This window comes from Centrocercus urophasianus, unplaced genomic scaffold, assembly GCF_019232065.1.
Source record: "Centrocercus urophasianus isolate 14NV4802_14NV808 unplaced genomic scaffold, USGS_Curo_1.0 seq_26, whole genome shotgun sequence".
Classification (NCBI taxonomy): domain Eukaryota; kingdom Metazoa; phylum Chordata; class Aves; order Galliformes; family Phasianidae; genus Centrocercus; species Centrocercus urophasianus.
In genome coordinates, this window is record NW_024884822.1 from 11,666,618 (window position 1) to 11,682,993 (window position 16,376).

General features: G+C 44.2%; 1 protein-coding gene across 1 annotated transcript in view; it reads left to right on the forward strand.

The window, feature by feature from the left end:
- ADAMTS2 (ADAM metallopeptidase with thrombospondin type 1 motif 2) overlaps positions 1-12,669 on the forward strand; it is a 168,423-nt gene extending 155,754 nt beyond the window's left edge. Inside the window, exons 18-22 of the mRNA XM_042826472.1 lie at positions 14-146; positions 2,948-3,155; positions 3,510-3,639; positions 4,144-4,233; positions 8,102-12,669. Coding sequence (XP_042682406.1) covers positions 14-146; positions 2,948-3,155; positions 3,510-3,639; positions 4,144-4,233; positions 8,102-8,568 — 1,028 coding nt within the window. The 3' untranslated portion in view covers positions 8,569-12,669. The remainder of the gene's footprint in view (positions 1-13; positions 147-2,947; positions 3,156-3,509; positions 3,640-4,143; positions 4,234-8,101) is intronic.
- Positions 12,670-16,376: the final 3,707 nt, after the last annotated feature.

Genomic DNA, 16,376 nt, shown 5'->3' on the forward strand with positions numbered 1-16,376 from the left:
TGTCTTTCTTCAGGCTTCCAGTTCACAAAGTACGGCTGCCGGAGGAAGACGGACCACAAGATGGTTCATCGGAGTTACTGCGAGCTCATCCAGAAGCCGAAGCCCATTCGCAGGGTGTGCAACCTCCAGGAGTGCTCACAGCCCATGTAAGCATTGCTCCGTGCTCAGTGACAGCTGCTGGGGTGTTGTTCCCAGCTGGCTCTTGTCAGCTGAAAGAAGGTGACTTCAGCTTGGTCTCTGTTTTCCAACTTGATGCATGGCTGCTTTAACATAAGGGCTCTTACAAACCTCTGCACCATTATGGAGACCCAGGGCTGTGAGGGTGTGATGCTGTATTCTGCCAGTAGAAATACCATTTCTGGGACTGCTGGTTCCTATTACTTCTGAGATAAGTTGGATTAGAAAAAAAGTGCAGTTTTGATCCAGACGTTTGTGTTCACACCATCTTGAGGTAATAAAAAATGGACATAAATTCAGTTTATACCAGTTGACTTTATGCAGTGTGAATTAATCATGTAAGAACGAATTTATAGAGTGCTACATAAGAAAACCAATGTCATACATCCCACCAAACCCAAACCTTCCTTAAGCCAACAGTGTATTTTTGGACACATAAACAGGGAAAAATATTTGGCTTGGTTGATTTCTCTGTCTATCCTTGTGCAGTATGGTGCACTGGTAAACCTGGTGTACCTGCAATTGTTGTGAATATCTTTTTCACAAATTTCATGTGCTTTTTGACTGGCAGCAGGTTGTTCTGCTACATGTGGGATTCATATTCCTCTTGTTGCTACTGCAACAAGGAAGGAGTGTGTTGATCTCAGCTTTTACCTCTGGGGACTCAGTCTGGATGCCAGGAAGCACAGCAAATAAGCAGAATGTATCACTCAATGTTTCCTAACTTCCTTTCAAAATAGATTCAAAGAGGAGAAAAGTCAAGAAACTATACCCCATAAACTCAGCATGGGTCAGGGTTTAACATTTCTTCTTTGGAACTTGGAGTAATGACCTAATGACCGTATCTCAGACACTCTGGAAAGGACTGTACTCTTCTTTCAGCTACAAATATAATTGGACCCAGGAACCACAAAGACTCTATGGGATCCTAAATTGTACTTGGATTCCTGAGTATTTCTGTCACCTGTTTCCACAGAATGGCATTGAAGCATTTCACACACAGGAGAGGCAATAATTTAGAGATTTTATGAAGCTCTGCAGCACCCAGAAACACAGTAATGTGCTGCTTTTTCACTGCTAATGGGAAAAAAAAAGCATCTTTGACTCAGAAATCGTCTTAGAATTCATGCTTTGGGCTCACAGCTGTCTCCTTCCTCTACAGCTTGTGAAACTTCAGTTGGTTACAAAGAGAAAGTTGGATAAAATTGCCACTTCACTTTTTTGCTTAACTTGGGAATTTCATGCATTTCATTGTGCCTACGGTGTTTTGACTATTTATAAACCTAGGATTTTATGGATTCTTTAGGACAATCTCTTCAAACTCAGGATGGCTCTCCGTACTACATATATTTTTCATGAGGTTTATCCCATGGATCCTGTTTACATTGAGCAATGTTTCCATCTTGTGGGTATCTGCATTCTGTAAATATTTACAGAGTGCTGTACATCTTCCTGTACTTGATTATAACCAAGCCTTCTGGCTGCTTCCTGGATTTCCTCTAGTCCTGTCTGTCCTTGTTCTTTCTCTTAAATTCCTTCCAATGTGCAGCTGTAATTCTTAAGCCACTTTTGATGACTAGTGAAGTGTTCATCTATACTGCATTATGAGCTATAGGTGACATTTTCCAGTGTCCAAATTGATTAATGATTATTGAACTCCTTCCTCAAAACCAGACATTTTTGATGCTGGGATTCCCTCCCGTGGGTCCCTGTGGGAAGCCAGCCCTGGGCATGGTTGGTGCACAGCTGGTGACTTTGCCAGGAGCCGGGGGCTCAGCAGCACCCTTGGGCTGGCTGCTTCTGACATAAAAATCTGGTCTGATTTGTTACACGCAGTCTCGGAGGGGGCAGCTTAAAATGAAAGTAAATGAAGCAAAGCAAGAGTGATGCTTATCTCTGAGGTGAATGAACAGAGGCTTTGTCTGCACTGTGGTACTTCAGCGGAGCTCTGATGTTGCAGATGTTCTCAGGAACCATCTGACATAATTACAGTAGTGACTGACTGCCATGCTGTCACAATTGTAAAGCATCTTACAGTGATAACACATAAAACTGTATGCAAGAAAAGGAAAGAAGGGGAAAATGCTAAGGACTTCTTGCTAGAGAGCCATGCCCAAACCCTAGTCTTACCTGTGTAACGGCAGAACTGGAGCAATATTCTACCAGATGCCCGTAGGGCAAAAAAGCTCTTATTGAGTTGGATCCAATTTCAGCGTAAATGTGATATTTTACAATGGTGACTCAGTCTACAAAGCTGAAATTTCATAGTGGGTAAATTCAAAGACTTGGCTCCTTGGGGTTTTTTTAATGCTTCCTTACTTTTCCTTTAAAAAAAAAAAACCAGGCAGTGCAATTCTCTGTTGGAAATTAAACAGTATTAAATTTGTGTTTGGGAGAAAGTATTTTGAATGATTGAAAGAAAGGCAAAATATTGTGAGATTAAAGCTTTCATAAGTGTTCAGCAAAACACATTTCTTTCAGTTCAGACCAATGGGATTAATGTATTTTCAGACTTAGTAAGTAAGGCGTTTATATTCAGTCTGTGACCATTTAGGCTTCCTTTACATTAAAAAAAAAAATGCAAATTTCATCTTATATGAGTTTTTTCAAGGTATTTTATGGCTAATCTGCTGTAACATTAAATCAAAGGTAATGGAATTCAATTGGTAAATGCATCTATTACAGTTTCGTGGTAAACAGCTTTGACTGCAGTATGAAAAAGTTATAGGAGACAGAGAATTTTACTTATCCTCCTCTTTCCCCCCCCCAGATGGGTTACAGGAGAATGGGAGCCTTGCAGCAAAAGCTGTGGGAAGACAGGATACCAAGTGCGATCTGTGCGATGCATCCAACCCCTGCACGACAACACCAATCGGTCTGTGCACACCAAGTACTGCAACAACGACCGTCCAGAGGGCAGGAGGCCTTGCAACAGGGAGCTTTGTCCAGCACAGTGGAGAACAGGACCCTGGTCACAGGTCAGTCTCTTCCTGGGGGTCTCAAGCAGCTTATTTCTTCTGAAGCAAGGGGGGAAATTGGGGTGAGTTTCTTCTGTGCTTTCTGTTCAAGTGCTTTAAGATGATAAATTGATACCTATACAGAGGGTCTATGGCTTCCACTGCTGCTAGTGCCACAGAAAGCGAGTTGGGTGGTGGCATGCCACAAAAATCAGTGACACTGCCTCTTGTGTAGTTGCTGAAGGTACTGCACTGGTTCAAATAATGTACCACGTTGACTCAAATCAAGTGCAGTGGCTTAAAATTTAAAAAATAACTTTTAATCCATTGTTTTGAAAGGATGAATTGGGGTCTAACTGATGCATATCCTTTCAGTGCTCTGTCAGCTGTGGCAATGGCACGCAGGATCGCCCGGTCCTGTGCCGAACCAGGGACAACGCCATCGGCCTTTGCAAAGAAGCTAAACCAGAGAACGTAAGGATTTGCAGACTACCTCCGTGTCCAAGTAAGCACTTGACTTTTCTAGCCTTTCTGCCTTCTCAGCTTTTTCTGCTGTTTGTAAATGACAGCGGTGAGATTGCTTTGCATGCTCCTGTTATTAGATAATTCCTGTTTTTCCCTTTTCCCTGAAGCGTTTCTTGGGGTGGCTTTTGATTCCTAATTAAGGACCAAGCATCCAATTACAATCTCCACTACACAGATTTTAAATAGAATAGACAGTGTAACTAGACTAAACTGGATGTATCTTAGGAGATAGTTAATGGTGCTGTGAGAAGTACTGCTGGAAAGCTGTACTTCAGGCTGCTCTCAGTGTTTGTTGTCAGGTGTTGGGCACAAGTTGTAGCAAACTGAAAGAACAGCCCCCTGCCCCAAACCACACAGCCTGGCCATCACCCTTTAGCTCCTTTGCTACCTGAGCCTGCTCACTCTCCTAGTTTATCCACTTGTGACAGATCAGCTTGTTAGTGCTAATATATACTGTGCTGTATCTTTTTTTCCTCCGTTCTAGGAAACATTTCTGATCCTTCAAAGAAAACCTACATGATACAATGGCTGTCGAGACCTGATCCAGACTACCCTATCCAGAAAATATCTTCAAGTAAAAGACCCATTTATAACTCTGCCTTTGCCCTTAAATGCATGCCACATAGAATGTGGACTTTGCCTTTTGCTCTCTTCTTCTCTCTATGCGGAAAATTCCCTTGAGTTGGCCAAGTTTAAATCTTGGGCTGAATCTTTTTTTCACACCAGGCACTTGGTGCTCGGTGTCTTTCTTCTCTGGAGCTTGTGTAGCACTGGTGATGGAGGTCTTGAAGTGTTGGATGTGTGAAGTTGGATCTCCAAGGTATGTTGCAGTCCTCTGAAGGGGAGCTGGGGTCAGTTTGCTTGTTGCTTGGTGACGGTGAAAAAAGGCTCTTACTGGTTCATGATGTTCAGTTTGATAGCAAAACTGAGAACTTATTGTGAATGTGATCACATCACAATAATGACACCTTGTAGTGCTGAAGTTCTCCTTTGTCTGAAGACCCTAAATCTCATAACTCTGTAGTTTCAGTTTTCTGACAGGGTAGCCTGTTGAATGAAAGAATTTATCCATTCCATTTTCCTTTGTGGTGCCATTGCTTTACTCACCTTTGCTGCTCCTTTTTTTATTCCTGTCCCCAACATTTGTGTTTGTGAGCTGTGGGTGCTGGTCCAGGTACCAGGCGCTTGGTTTCTGCAGGTACCTGAGTGCTGCTATGATGCTCTTGCTGACCTCCTGTTGGTGGTTTGACATATTTTTCCTCGTGAAAAGCTGCATATGTTTTCCCATCACACAATTTTTGCCAGTTTTGTTTACTGTCACTTTAGAGACAAAAACAAAGCAAAACAGGCGTGGTCCGTGTTGAAGGTTGTGTGGTGTTGGTTTTGTTTACCTGGGGGAGGCAATAGGATGTTTTCATTGACTCTGACATCTCCAGCTGCTCAGCAAGGAGCTATTTATACTCATTACTTCTTTGGTCTTTTTTCACCATGTGCATGTCTGACGTGAGTGGTACGGCTGTGCGTGTGTGTGTGTGTGTGTGTGTGTGCTCTATAGACGTGTCAACTGGCAAACATAACAGTGTGAACTACTACAGAATTACCTCAATTTTTATTGCTTTTTTTGCTTAGAAGAATTTTAGAAAAATGCCTTAATGTTGAAATGTAAATGGCATTAATTTACCAGATCCAGCTTTAAATATAAACAGGTGATCTTGAGTTGATCTTCATATGGAGGGTTTTTACTTGAACGATAACTACTAGAAGGCAGTAAATTTAATCCGAGGTTAATTTGCACAGTGCATATCCATACCTTCATGAAGACAGGACTGTTACCTGACTTACTGAGATTTAAGTGGCATTGTTGCTTCACTGTACGTGTTTGTGTTGAAGATTTGGAATTCAAAAGTCATAATACTGTTTGTGACAGTCAGTAACAATAGTGAAAGCGTATCAACTTTCAATCTGCAGTCGTGGAGCAAATTGCTGCCGTATTGCATTGATCATGCTCGTTAGAAAAGTGGCATTTCTGAATCTTTGGATCTTCAACAGTGTAGCACTTCCAACTTGTCATTATCATGTGATCACATATTAAATTTTGCTGTTAATATGATAATTTCTTGAAACATGTTAAAAATTTACATGACAAGGTGAAAAAGCAAAGACACGTATCTGGCACTGAATACTGTTATGTAAAATAATTTGGTGTTTAACTGTATAAATATATTCATGACTGTTACCTTTAAATAGACAATGTTTAGTGATGTTTCAAGAGATGGATGGCTATAGAGAGTGGTGCAATAAGGTATCTGGGCATTGTGCACTATGTCTATATGCACTTTGGTTTATCAGGGATATTTTATTAGTGTTTTGTATGTACTTAACATAATATTAAAGATGTGCCAATTCAGTTTGCTTTTCAATATTTTTTATGAGACTAATGTGTACCAAAGTGACTGTGAAACTGATTTATTTTTTTCTTACTGATGTTTTGGAGATATACTTCCAGTCTGTCATGCATACTGCAAGTAAAAATAAATAAAAGTTCAGCAAATCTAGATATTTTGGTTTGGATAGTGGACGACAATTTCATTCTAGCAGTTGTAAGATACCAAGTTTATTTATGTAACTTATCAGATGTCACTGCACTTATCACTTAATGCACTTTCATGCATTTTTTTCATGCATGCTTGTATCAGATTGATGTGACACAAGGCAGAATGTTCAGAGGGAACTCTATATGGTACCTAAAATGTACATAAAGCTTTGCAGGCACATGCAGTCCTTTGTGCAGGGTTATGCCTGCAGATAACAGCTGTTCTAGTTCTTAAAGGCTGGAAACACGTTTGAAAAGATGTCAACAGGTTTGAGAACATGTCCCAAACCAAAGTACTATCCTTAGGTTCCTAAGGAAAGTGTAGGTTTTTTTCCTCTTCAGTTTAGCATTTGAAAACTGAATTACGCATTTGAAAACAGGAATGAGAGTGTTGTTTTTCCTGCAACAAACAACAACTGGGGTATAAATACAATGCAAGAAAGATATTTTCAGCCTTCTCTGTCAGTAGTAGAATTTTAAAGCAGCAGTGATCTTTATTAGCTTATTTTAGACTGATATGTTTGCCAATTAAACACCTATAATGCCCTATTTTGTTAAGTGAGAATGAGTGAAGAGGCGACGCCTAGACTTTCGGGGTTCACTTGGTATCTCTGCATCTGCTCTGGTTCTCTACTTTGCTGTAAGGTTGCTGGCAGGGTAAGTCAGTGCTCCTAGCAGGATGGTAAAATGGCAGTTCCAGAAACGTGCTGAGCGACCACATGCGCTCTGAATAAAGGCAAGTAATTGTAGTTACTCATCTTTTACCGTAAGAGTTGGTGGAGATTCAGTAAGAGCAGGGGAGAAGCAGAAGTGATTTTGTCTGTCTCAGCACTGTGGTCACAGAGAACATACTTGGTTATTGATGATGCCAAGCATTGGTCTGGCTGGCTTTCTCCTTAGCACTGTCCTCCTTTGAGCCCTCTGGTTCCTCTCTCTTTCTGCCTGGGCTGTGTCTTGGGATTTTCCTTCCCTGCAGTTCCAGAAAGTCCTGGCTCCACCACCTCACCCTCGAGGCACAGGAGATACAGAGCTTGTCTGTAGAACGGAGCACAGGGAGCTTTCTTGACGTGGAGCCTTCTCACCCTGCCCCATCTGTCCTCTTCCAATCTACCCAGTCCTCATATCCTCTGAGCAGAAATCACATGAGCTTGAGCCATCTCTGAATGGACTTTCACTGAGGTTCTTATAGGCAGTAAAACAGTATGATCACTTTCCCTTTAACTCCTTAACCTACAGCATGCCACCTGCAAGTTCAGCAGGAGCAGGATCTGGCATGAAACCTGTATTGTGATGTTGTAATGTAACAGTGGTCATAGTAGCTGCTGACAGTTTAGGACCTGTCAATCACCATTCTTTCCCTTTTGTTATGTTTTATTTTTCACTCAGACACAAAAATCAGAGCTTTTTATTGAGTCTCCCAGTGGCCAATGGGCTGGCTTGGTTCCATCCCACTGGAGTTTGTTGGCAGCTCCTGTCTAGGAAGAGGAGGAAAACCTTATGCTGAATAAATACCCCAGTTCTTTTTCAAGCATGGGAACATACTCAGGCAATGCTGCCATCGGTCTTCAGGGTAGCACTTGCAGAACACAAAGCCAAAAATTGGCACTCAGGTCTATTTTGTGGATGGGGCCAGTGCACAGAGTTCAAATCAGGTTTTGCTTCCCTGCAAGTGAGTTGAGCTTTAGGTTTAGCATAAAGTCTGCTTTTGCTGATAGAAGGCTCATTTGCCAGTTTCCCAGCCCACGTTAAATACCAAACCCTCAGCCCACTGCCAAAGCTTCAGCTGTGTTTCTTTTACCAATTAATGTGAAAAAGCTCTTTATTTATCTGTTCCCTTTTTCTCTTTCAGAAGATCATTGTCAAGGAGACAAGTCAATGTTTTGCCGCATGGAAGTTCTCTCTCGGTACTGTTCAATCCCTGGTTACAATAAGCTCTGTTGCAAGTCCTGTAATATGTACAACAACGTAACAGAGGAAGGCAATGCAACAGATTCTAACGCAAATAAGAATAACGTCATTGAGGAGGAGCTCTTGACAACCCTCAGCCCTCTCACGGGAGCTTCCACCACACAACCTGCCACCACCAGTCCTCCTCCTGTTTCCAAACCCCACGTGCCTCCTTCCAATGCCACTGACGAGCACCCCGAAATTAACGCGGTGGACGTGCCCTATAAAATCGATGGGCTGGATAACGAAGTGTCACAGCACAACATCATCACACAGAGGAGGATACCTTACGAAAGGACGAGGAATCAAAGGATCCAGGAGCTGATTGCTGAGAAAAGGAAAAAAGAGACTCTCAGAAAAATAAACTAAAATGGAAATAGGGCACAAACATTTTTCTCTTATAGAGATGTTACCAACATCGTAGTATTGCCCATGTCATAGAGACTGAAAATGGGGAAATATCAAAGTGGTGCTATGGCAGAGATGCCAAAGTCTAAAGCCTACTATAAATGGAAAGGACAGATTGTTTTGTAAGTGCTAATCTGAACACTTTGACGGCTAGGATTCCAGGGTACAGGAGACTGTTAGTGCAATATCATGACAGCATTTCACTGAATCCAAACAAACCTTAATACCTAGGCCAGGTTAGCAGGTTTTTTGTTTATGGGCTCCTTTATGTCTTCTATGGCTGCGTAAAACTTCTTGGGAGCAGTAATGCGAGTTACATTTAGGATGGAGGAAAATGGTCCCGAGACATTAAGAACCCCTTTAATCCTGACAAGCAGGTGGTCAGCAATCCTGTGATGCTTCCACGCATTGCGCAGAGCCAGGCGCTAACCCAGCTCTGGTTCAGGAAGGTGCTTAAGGACGAGCCACACCACGCTTAGCTGCCTTAGGCAAAGCTGCAGCTGGGCACGTACTTACGTAGCTTTCCTAACCAGGACTCTGTAAGAAAATATATAGAAAATTCTGTAGCCATATATTTATGTGTAAATTAAAAACTGGCAACCAGTAGCTTATGTGTTTCCATAAACATTTCAGAGGATTCTCCTAAAAGTTTGAATATACATGCAGGGCGTTTTGTGTTAGGGCAGGTCCGGCCAACTTGGCCTGCTGACAGCCCGCTCTTTGTGTTTACAGGTATCCATTCATATCACGCAGCAGCCTCAGTGACCTTGGTTGGTTGGTGCTTTTTTTGTTACCTGACTTTTTTCTACCCACAAGCTGTTTAAGTTAAAGATGACTGGATTCTTGTTGCCTTTTCTTTGGTGCTTTACTAGGAAAACGTGTTTTTTTTTTCTCCCATAGGACAAGGTTATTTTTGAGGAAATTATTTTTTTAAAAATTCTCTTCCTTTCCTTCAGACAGCTTTATTAGCACAGAAGTGAACAACCGTTCCCTGTGCCCTACATCTAGATGTTCATGCATGTGCATGCAGTACCAGGTCTGCTGGAAACGTTGAGACGTGGAACCTGAGAACCCTTTGAGTACTTCTTTTCCCCTCAGGGTCATCATAGTTTTCACCAGTCATTCCAGATTCCTGGTTGGAGATCAGAAGACAAAATCAGATCAGTTGTTTGGTTCTGGGAGCACTCTGGGTGATGGGGAGGTCGGTGTGAACCAGCCTCTAGCATCTATCATCAGAATTATTTCTGCCATCCCAACAGTGTAGTAAGGAAGGAAATCAGGCACTGAAGGCTCCGTGCAGAGCCTGTGGAGAGCAGAAGTAGGTGAGGAAATGGTCCTTTCTCCCCAGCCCGGGGCTCTCCCAGTACCAGCAGCGTGCACTGCTGCCCTTCCTTCTGCAGGGGGCAGCTCAGCTTTTCTAATGTCCCCTAGCTTGGACTCTTCCCTTCGTTTCCTCTTTGCTGGTCAGCCTCCTGCAGAGTCTCAGCTTCCCCATATCCTCCTTTTACCATTCTGCCCTGGTTTGGATTTTCCAGTCTGAGAATAAGACCTCATCCTCCAGCTATTGCAGTGTCTGCAGCTGCTCCAAGTCTCTACACAGCCACATGGATGTCATCAGACACGTCAGATTTCTAACAGTCCGTAAACTTTACTGCTGCCTAAGAACCTCAGAAGCACTGTACACGTTGTGACCCTGCCTGGGGCAGCCCTCCTTCATCCAACCACTGTGGCCGAATGTGCTGGAAAAGGGTCAAGAAAGAGCAGGTTTTGCAGCGCTGGTTGTCATAAGAAGCCTCAGAAGGCCAAGAGGCTGGTTTAGGAAAAGAGCCTGGCGGAGGGAGCTGAAGCAGAGGAGGGAAGTGTTGAGCAGGTGTGACATTGAGTCCCTTCGTACGAGAACTGTGCTGGTGCACTGGTGAGTGTTTAGAAGTCGTACAGGTGGTGCAGAGGTGGGAGTTGCACAGAAGGACACGCCAGCCGGGAAGCACAGCAGGGCTGATGCGATCCTTCCTGCTATGTGCCCCAGGAGGAGCACACCTGGGGCTGGGCTGACAGCTGGTGGCCATAGTGAGTATTTCTCACATTTCAGATTTCCTTTACACAGATGCTGTTAAACTCATCTCTTCCCTTTCATGTTGTCCTGCTTTTAGGTCCATGGAAAATTAAAAACAAAACAAAACAAAAAAAAAAACAACAAACCCAGGCTTTGTCATAGAAGTACATCCAAGCATATGATAAACTTTGGAAAGAGCCCCACCAAACCCAAGGATGGAGAAGGGTTGGGGCTTGGACTTAGGCAAGAGGGAGGGAGGAGTTTGCTCTCTGCTTGGTGCCTGTTTTCCTCTCTGTGACTTTGTGGAGATCCATGTTGCCAGCCTACAGAAGCCTGAGGTAATGCACCCTATAGCTTCTGGTCTTCCTTAGCATCAGGAATAGGCATAGGCAGCCAGGCAGTGTGAAGAAATGGCATGTGGGGAAGCACCCACAGCTCAGATGTTGCCATACAAGTAGCCTCCTCCTTCCAAAGGACTTTCCACTTGCATCTCAGTAGCAAGCAGGGCAGGAATTGGTGCAATTCAGGTGACCTTTCTGCAAAGGCAATGAGGATTCAGAAAGCTGATTCAAATTTGGGAACTTAACTGCATTGCCTTTTCTGTTCTCAGGCAAACAGACCAAGGGCAATTTTGCAAATAAGGTGAAAACTTTGGCTTTGTTTTGGATGGGGGGCAGCCTCCCAGAAAGCTGGTGCAGTGCTGTGCTCCACCTGGTGATTGCAGGGGACTCCACACAGTGCTTGGTGCCACCTGCATTCAGGAAGGTCTCGCTCCTCTTTCAATCTCACCTTCTTATTTCTTGCTATTTTTAATTCTGTTGAATAATTTCCTAGCTGCTATTTGGGGAATACTGAAGTGACATTTGTAAGAGCAGCTTCAGTCTAGATTGCCCAGACACAGGCTGGCCCATCTCCTCCTGGAGCAGGAGCACCAGCTGCCTCCTCTTTACAGTCTTGCTGTACAAGGAAAAAAAATCTCCGTACTGGGAAAAACTCCCTCATTTCAGGCTGACATGCATATCTCAGAAGATGTTTTTCAGCAATTCCCTAGGATGGTAGTTTCCTAAGAACCTCTACCACTCTTGTACTGGAAAGCAGAGAGTTCAGAGCTCTTTTAAGAAAGAAAAAGCAGCACATGTCAATAGGTTGGGTAAGCTGGTACTTGTTCCTTGTCACACAGTGAAAATTTTGGTCATTTATTGGTTGGTTGAACTTTGACAACTGCATCCTCTTTCCTAAAGTGCTGCGATTGGGAAAGAGCACCATCGGCATATGTCACCTTTCACCATTCTGCTGTTGCCTGAGTATGGCATTTTGACACATAATGAGCAGATTAGTATTTTAACTTATTCCCCAAAAACTAAAGAGATCAAACGTAAACTGATTTGTACTCCTGCAGAGACTGTCTCAGAGCTCTGAGAACTAAAGCAAACGTACTCCCACTAAGCAACGCACTTTCTGATATGCATTTGCCAAGCCATACAATACACAACTCTCTAAGTTACCATTTTTCTTCTTGTTTAAGCTTAACATCCAAGTGTTACCTCCTCACACACAGAAAAAAAATAATAATCTCAAACCAATTCTGTTGCCTTTGGTTCCAATCTACTGCCATTTTTCCACCAACATTCCTTTACAGATTTCTGTAATCCATTATGAACGCATCACTTTTTGTATTCGTATATCCATGCAGTATTTAGAATCTCACAACATCTCCATAGAATGCTTTCAGATATTTTGAGAACTTTATGAATGGTGCTTTTCCAGTACTCAAAGGGTTTTATGTTTTATTTTAGTAACACATTTAATGTCGTATTTACTCACCTACAATGCAGTATTAGCTATGTTCATCTGAGTATCTATATGCAACTTCCATTCACTTACATATACCTTAACAGAAAATTGCAATAAATAGCCTTTTTTTTTGTATATTAAAAGTGTATATACAAATTAGAATCTCTAATTTTATAATTTATTAAATTCAAATGTCTGTGTTCTTTTGCAAAGTGTTTGACTTTTCCCTGTGCATTTTGTTACTGAAGTTACATTGTGCAGAGATGCTAGGGAGGAGGAAACAGCATCTTCAGACCCAAAGGAAATTCAGATTTGTAAGACTTTATCTTGATGAATATTACGAAGCCCAAAACTGCATGGAAATCAATCAAACTTACTTACAGCTGCTTGAGGCTCTCATCCTTTGCATTCTGCTGGAATCCAGTCTGGTCCATGTATCATCTCCTTAACCACAGTTACTCAGATTTCCTCTTGGGACTGATGAGCCAATTTTGCTTTGCAAGTCCTGTTGATAGAATAATTACCTTTCCATGAAATGCTTTTGCATACATCTTCCTGCCCTATCCTGCATGCTCATAGCCAGGTTTCTTTTTAAGCATAATTGAATCTCTTCCATCTAATTGAACTCTGTTGCTTGAGGATTTGAAAGATCCCTGCTTGCCTTGATTATCCTGTTAGCACCATGCAGTGCCCAGCATCTGTAACCAGGTGACAAACCACCTCCATGTGGAAAAGAGGCACCCAATGGGTTCCCAGCACATCCAGCATGCTGCCCTTCTGCAGTCTTCCTCTGTGTCACCAAGACCAAACCTGACAATTTCAAGAAGCTTCCTCTTCCTCTCCCACCCTGTGCCAACTTCTGAGCCCCTCTGTGCCAGTTCTGAGACATGAGAAGCACCTGGGGCCCAAAGAGGAGCTCAGTGACACCAGCACAGGGCCTGCAGCTCTTCCCTTGGAGCTGCTGTAGCCCCTGCAGGTTTCAGAGCTGCAGAGCTTCATTTCCCTAAATGTTATCCTTAAAGATACTGATGGGAGTATTCTCTGCCTTGTTTGCATGGACAACGTCCTTTCAGGATCCTATTCCCACAGCACCCACAAATACTGGTGCATTGCCTGTTCCTGAGCACAAAGCCACATCTGGCTGCACAAATCTGCACAAAAGCAAACCCAGCACGTGTGGTGTACACACCGAAAGCAAGTTATGAGCTCTATGTCCAGGTTATGCACCACCCTGCAAAATGAGGCCTCAGCTTCTGTGCAAACTCTGCCTTCTGTGTCTGACAGTGTGCAGAGGGGACACCTCACAGTCCGTGCAGGAACCGCTGCCCTGGTCTGTTAGCTTTGGGAGAAAGAACTGACTCCTCATGGAGGTACACGTCTGAAATTTAAATGAGGTATGGAAAAACACGTACATACAAAGGTACAAGGCCACATTATGCCAAACTGAAATGCTATAAATAAACCAATATTTATATCTTATCTAATAAATATCCTCTGTGCTGGATTTCCAGGGGAAGCGGGAGTCAGCACTCTCCAAGCCACCAAAGCTCATTAAAGAGGTCTGGCACCCAGGGGTGCACAGTGGCATTGAGCTCCATGCTGGGCAGGTGAAGCACAGCCTGGCATGAGGTGGAAATGCTCTGAGAGAGCTCTCCCAGGGGGCACTTCCCAGGCTGAGCCAAAATCCCAGGGAAGGTGAGCACTGCACTGCTCAGAGCCATTGCAAGGCCTTCTGAAATGAGTGTGCCCACAATTCCAAACAGACAGGTTGCTCAGCCTTGCACCAATTGGTGAGGGCCTGCAACACTCCATCTGTGCAGCAGACAGTTCCTTGCTTGCAAAAGAAATACCTGGTAATTTCCAGACAATCTCTGTGCATCAGTGATGGTGTTTGCACAAGCAGCCGCTGCTGGTTCCTGCGTGAGCTGCAGCCAAGGCAATAACTGTGGGTACGACATCTCTAACCCAGCTCCATCAAGTTAATAGGAAAACAGCCCATTAATGTTTGATGGGACAATCTTTGCTGCTTACCATAGCAACTGCAACACATGGGAGGTGAAGGGGCTGGGGGATGTAATTAGAGAGCACAAATCATCAGGAAGCTGGCACAAACCAGGTCGAACTCCTTTTCTTTCTTGAAATTTTAATGACAGAGACACAAGAAAGCAGCAGCTCTCTATGCCATGGCTTCTGAGTGCTGAGGAGCGCTCCTTTCCCTACACTCTGACACGACTTTAGCAGAGGAGCAGTGTGGCAGCATTACCAGCCATGCCCAAGCCCCTCACCCCATGTTTACCTGCAGCCCATTCCCACGGGCAGTGTGGCTGCCTGGCACCCATGTGGGCATCAGTTAGCCACACCAATTCGCAGGGGCCTCTCCTCTTTTACTTTTTCTTACCTCTTTCATTGCTTTGGAAAACAGAGAGTGATGTTTTCTCTCCATCCAAACAAAAGTTCCTTGCCACAGTCCAAGGAAAAGTTACTATCAAAGAGCATTGGAAATGCACAGCCTGCATAGTGCAGCCTAGCCACACAACAGAGTTCAAAGATGCCCGAAGGAATGCTGCTTATTTACCCTGATGCACCTCCTACTGCTGAGCGTGTTTAAGACAGCTTTCCCCCGGACTGAGAACATCTGAAAAAAGCCAGTGACAGAAAAGCAGAGAAGCACTACCACCACATCATCCAGATCTCAGACACAACCAAGCCAATGCTGTGTGTTTCCCTCAGCAGCTTAGGCACCGCTTCCCTCACTGTCTTGCTGTTCATCCCATTTGGTTCTCACACATCCAGGAGCACCGATGCCCTGTGCTCACCTGGGGAGGAGCAGGAGAGGGATGGGTTCATCAGAGCAGAACCTGGCAGCACTGGAGGAAACCCCAAGCAGTTCTGAGATGAAACAAACAAGCATTCAAACAAATGCAACTTCTTAGCATAAGCCCAGACAGCTGTAGAAACTTACTTCCAGAGATGGAAGAGATGATTACTGTAAGGCTGTATTATCAGCCTGGTGTCAAAGAGAAATGCCCCTCACCTGACCCCACACAGCAAGGGCCCCAATTTCTTCTTCTTGGCAGTTTGTTGGAGAAGCCTAAAGAGAAGAAGAAAGTTGAAGTGTGAATTGTTACTGGAGAACAACCCAGCTGGGCACTGCTGTTGGCAACCGGTGCAGAAAGGCTTAAGTTCATTTCCTTCAGCTGTGTGGCATCAGAAACAGAGACAAGCAGCTGAAGCTCACACACCTTTGATAATCAAATGCTAAGTAACGGCCAGCTGCAAAGAACAGCTAATCTCTGCTTGGAAGCACAGCCTGGAGGGATGGCAAGAGGCTTTGGAGCAGCTTATTTCTCTGCACAAGGGAGAACAAAAGAATCTGACTGATGGGCACAGACTTGGGTGAAACTGGCTGCCAGAGCAGCTTCTGGCCTGAATGCTAACCACACCAAGAACATTTGTACTGAAACTGAAGCAGCAATTTCCAACGCAGGATTTCTGCCCTTCTGCCCACATCTCCCAGCAGCTCAGGCCAGGTGAGGGAGCAGCCGGGTCAGGGAGCACAGGGATGCTGAAGTGCAGCTCGCTCACAGCATTTAGAGTGAGGACAGCATTTAGAAATAAAAGCAGAGGGAGGATTCTGCTGCAAAATCACAATTCAGCTGGGCACCCGGCACGCAAGAGGACATGCTGGAGTTACACAAGAGGCGCATGGAAGCAGAACACAAAGACCAGCCCTCACTGCGGAGCCCGACGGCCCTGCAGGTCAGGCGTTGCCAGCTCTCCCCACAAAGCAGTTTTCTGCAGTGCGTTGGCGTGTCTGCCGTGCAGCAGCAGCGTGCAGCGATGCAGCGCGGAGCTGAGCCGCGTGCGCTCCTGTCTCCCGGCTGCTTTGCTGTTCGGCTGCGTGCATCACAGCAGGGCTCAG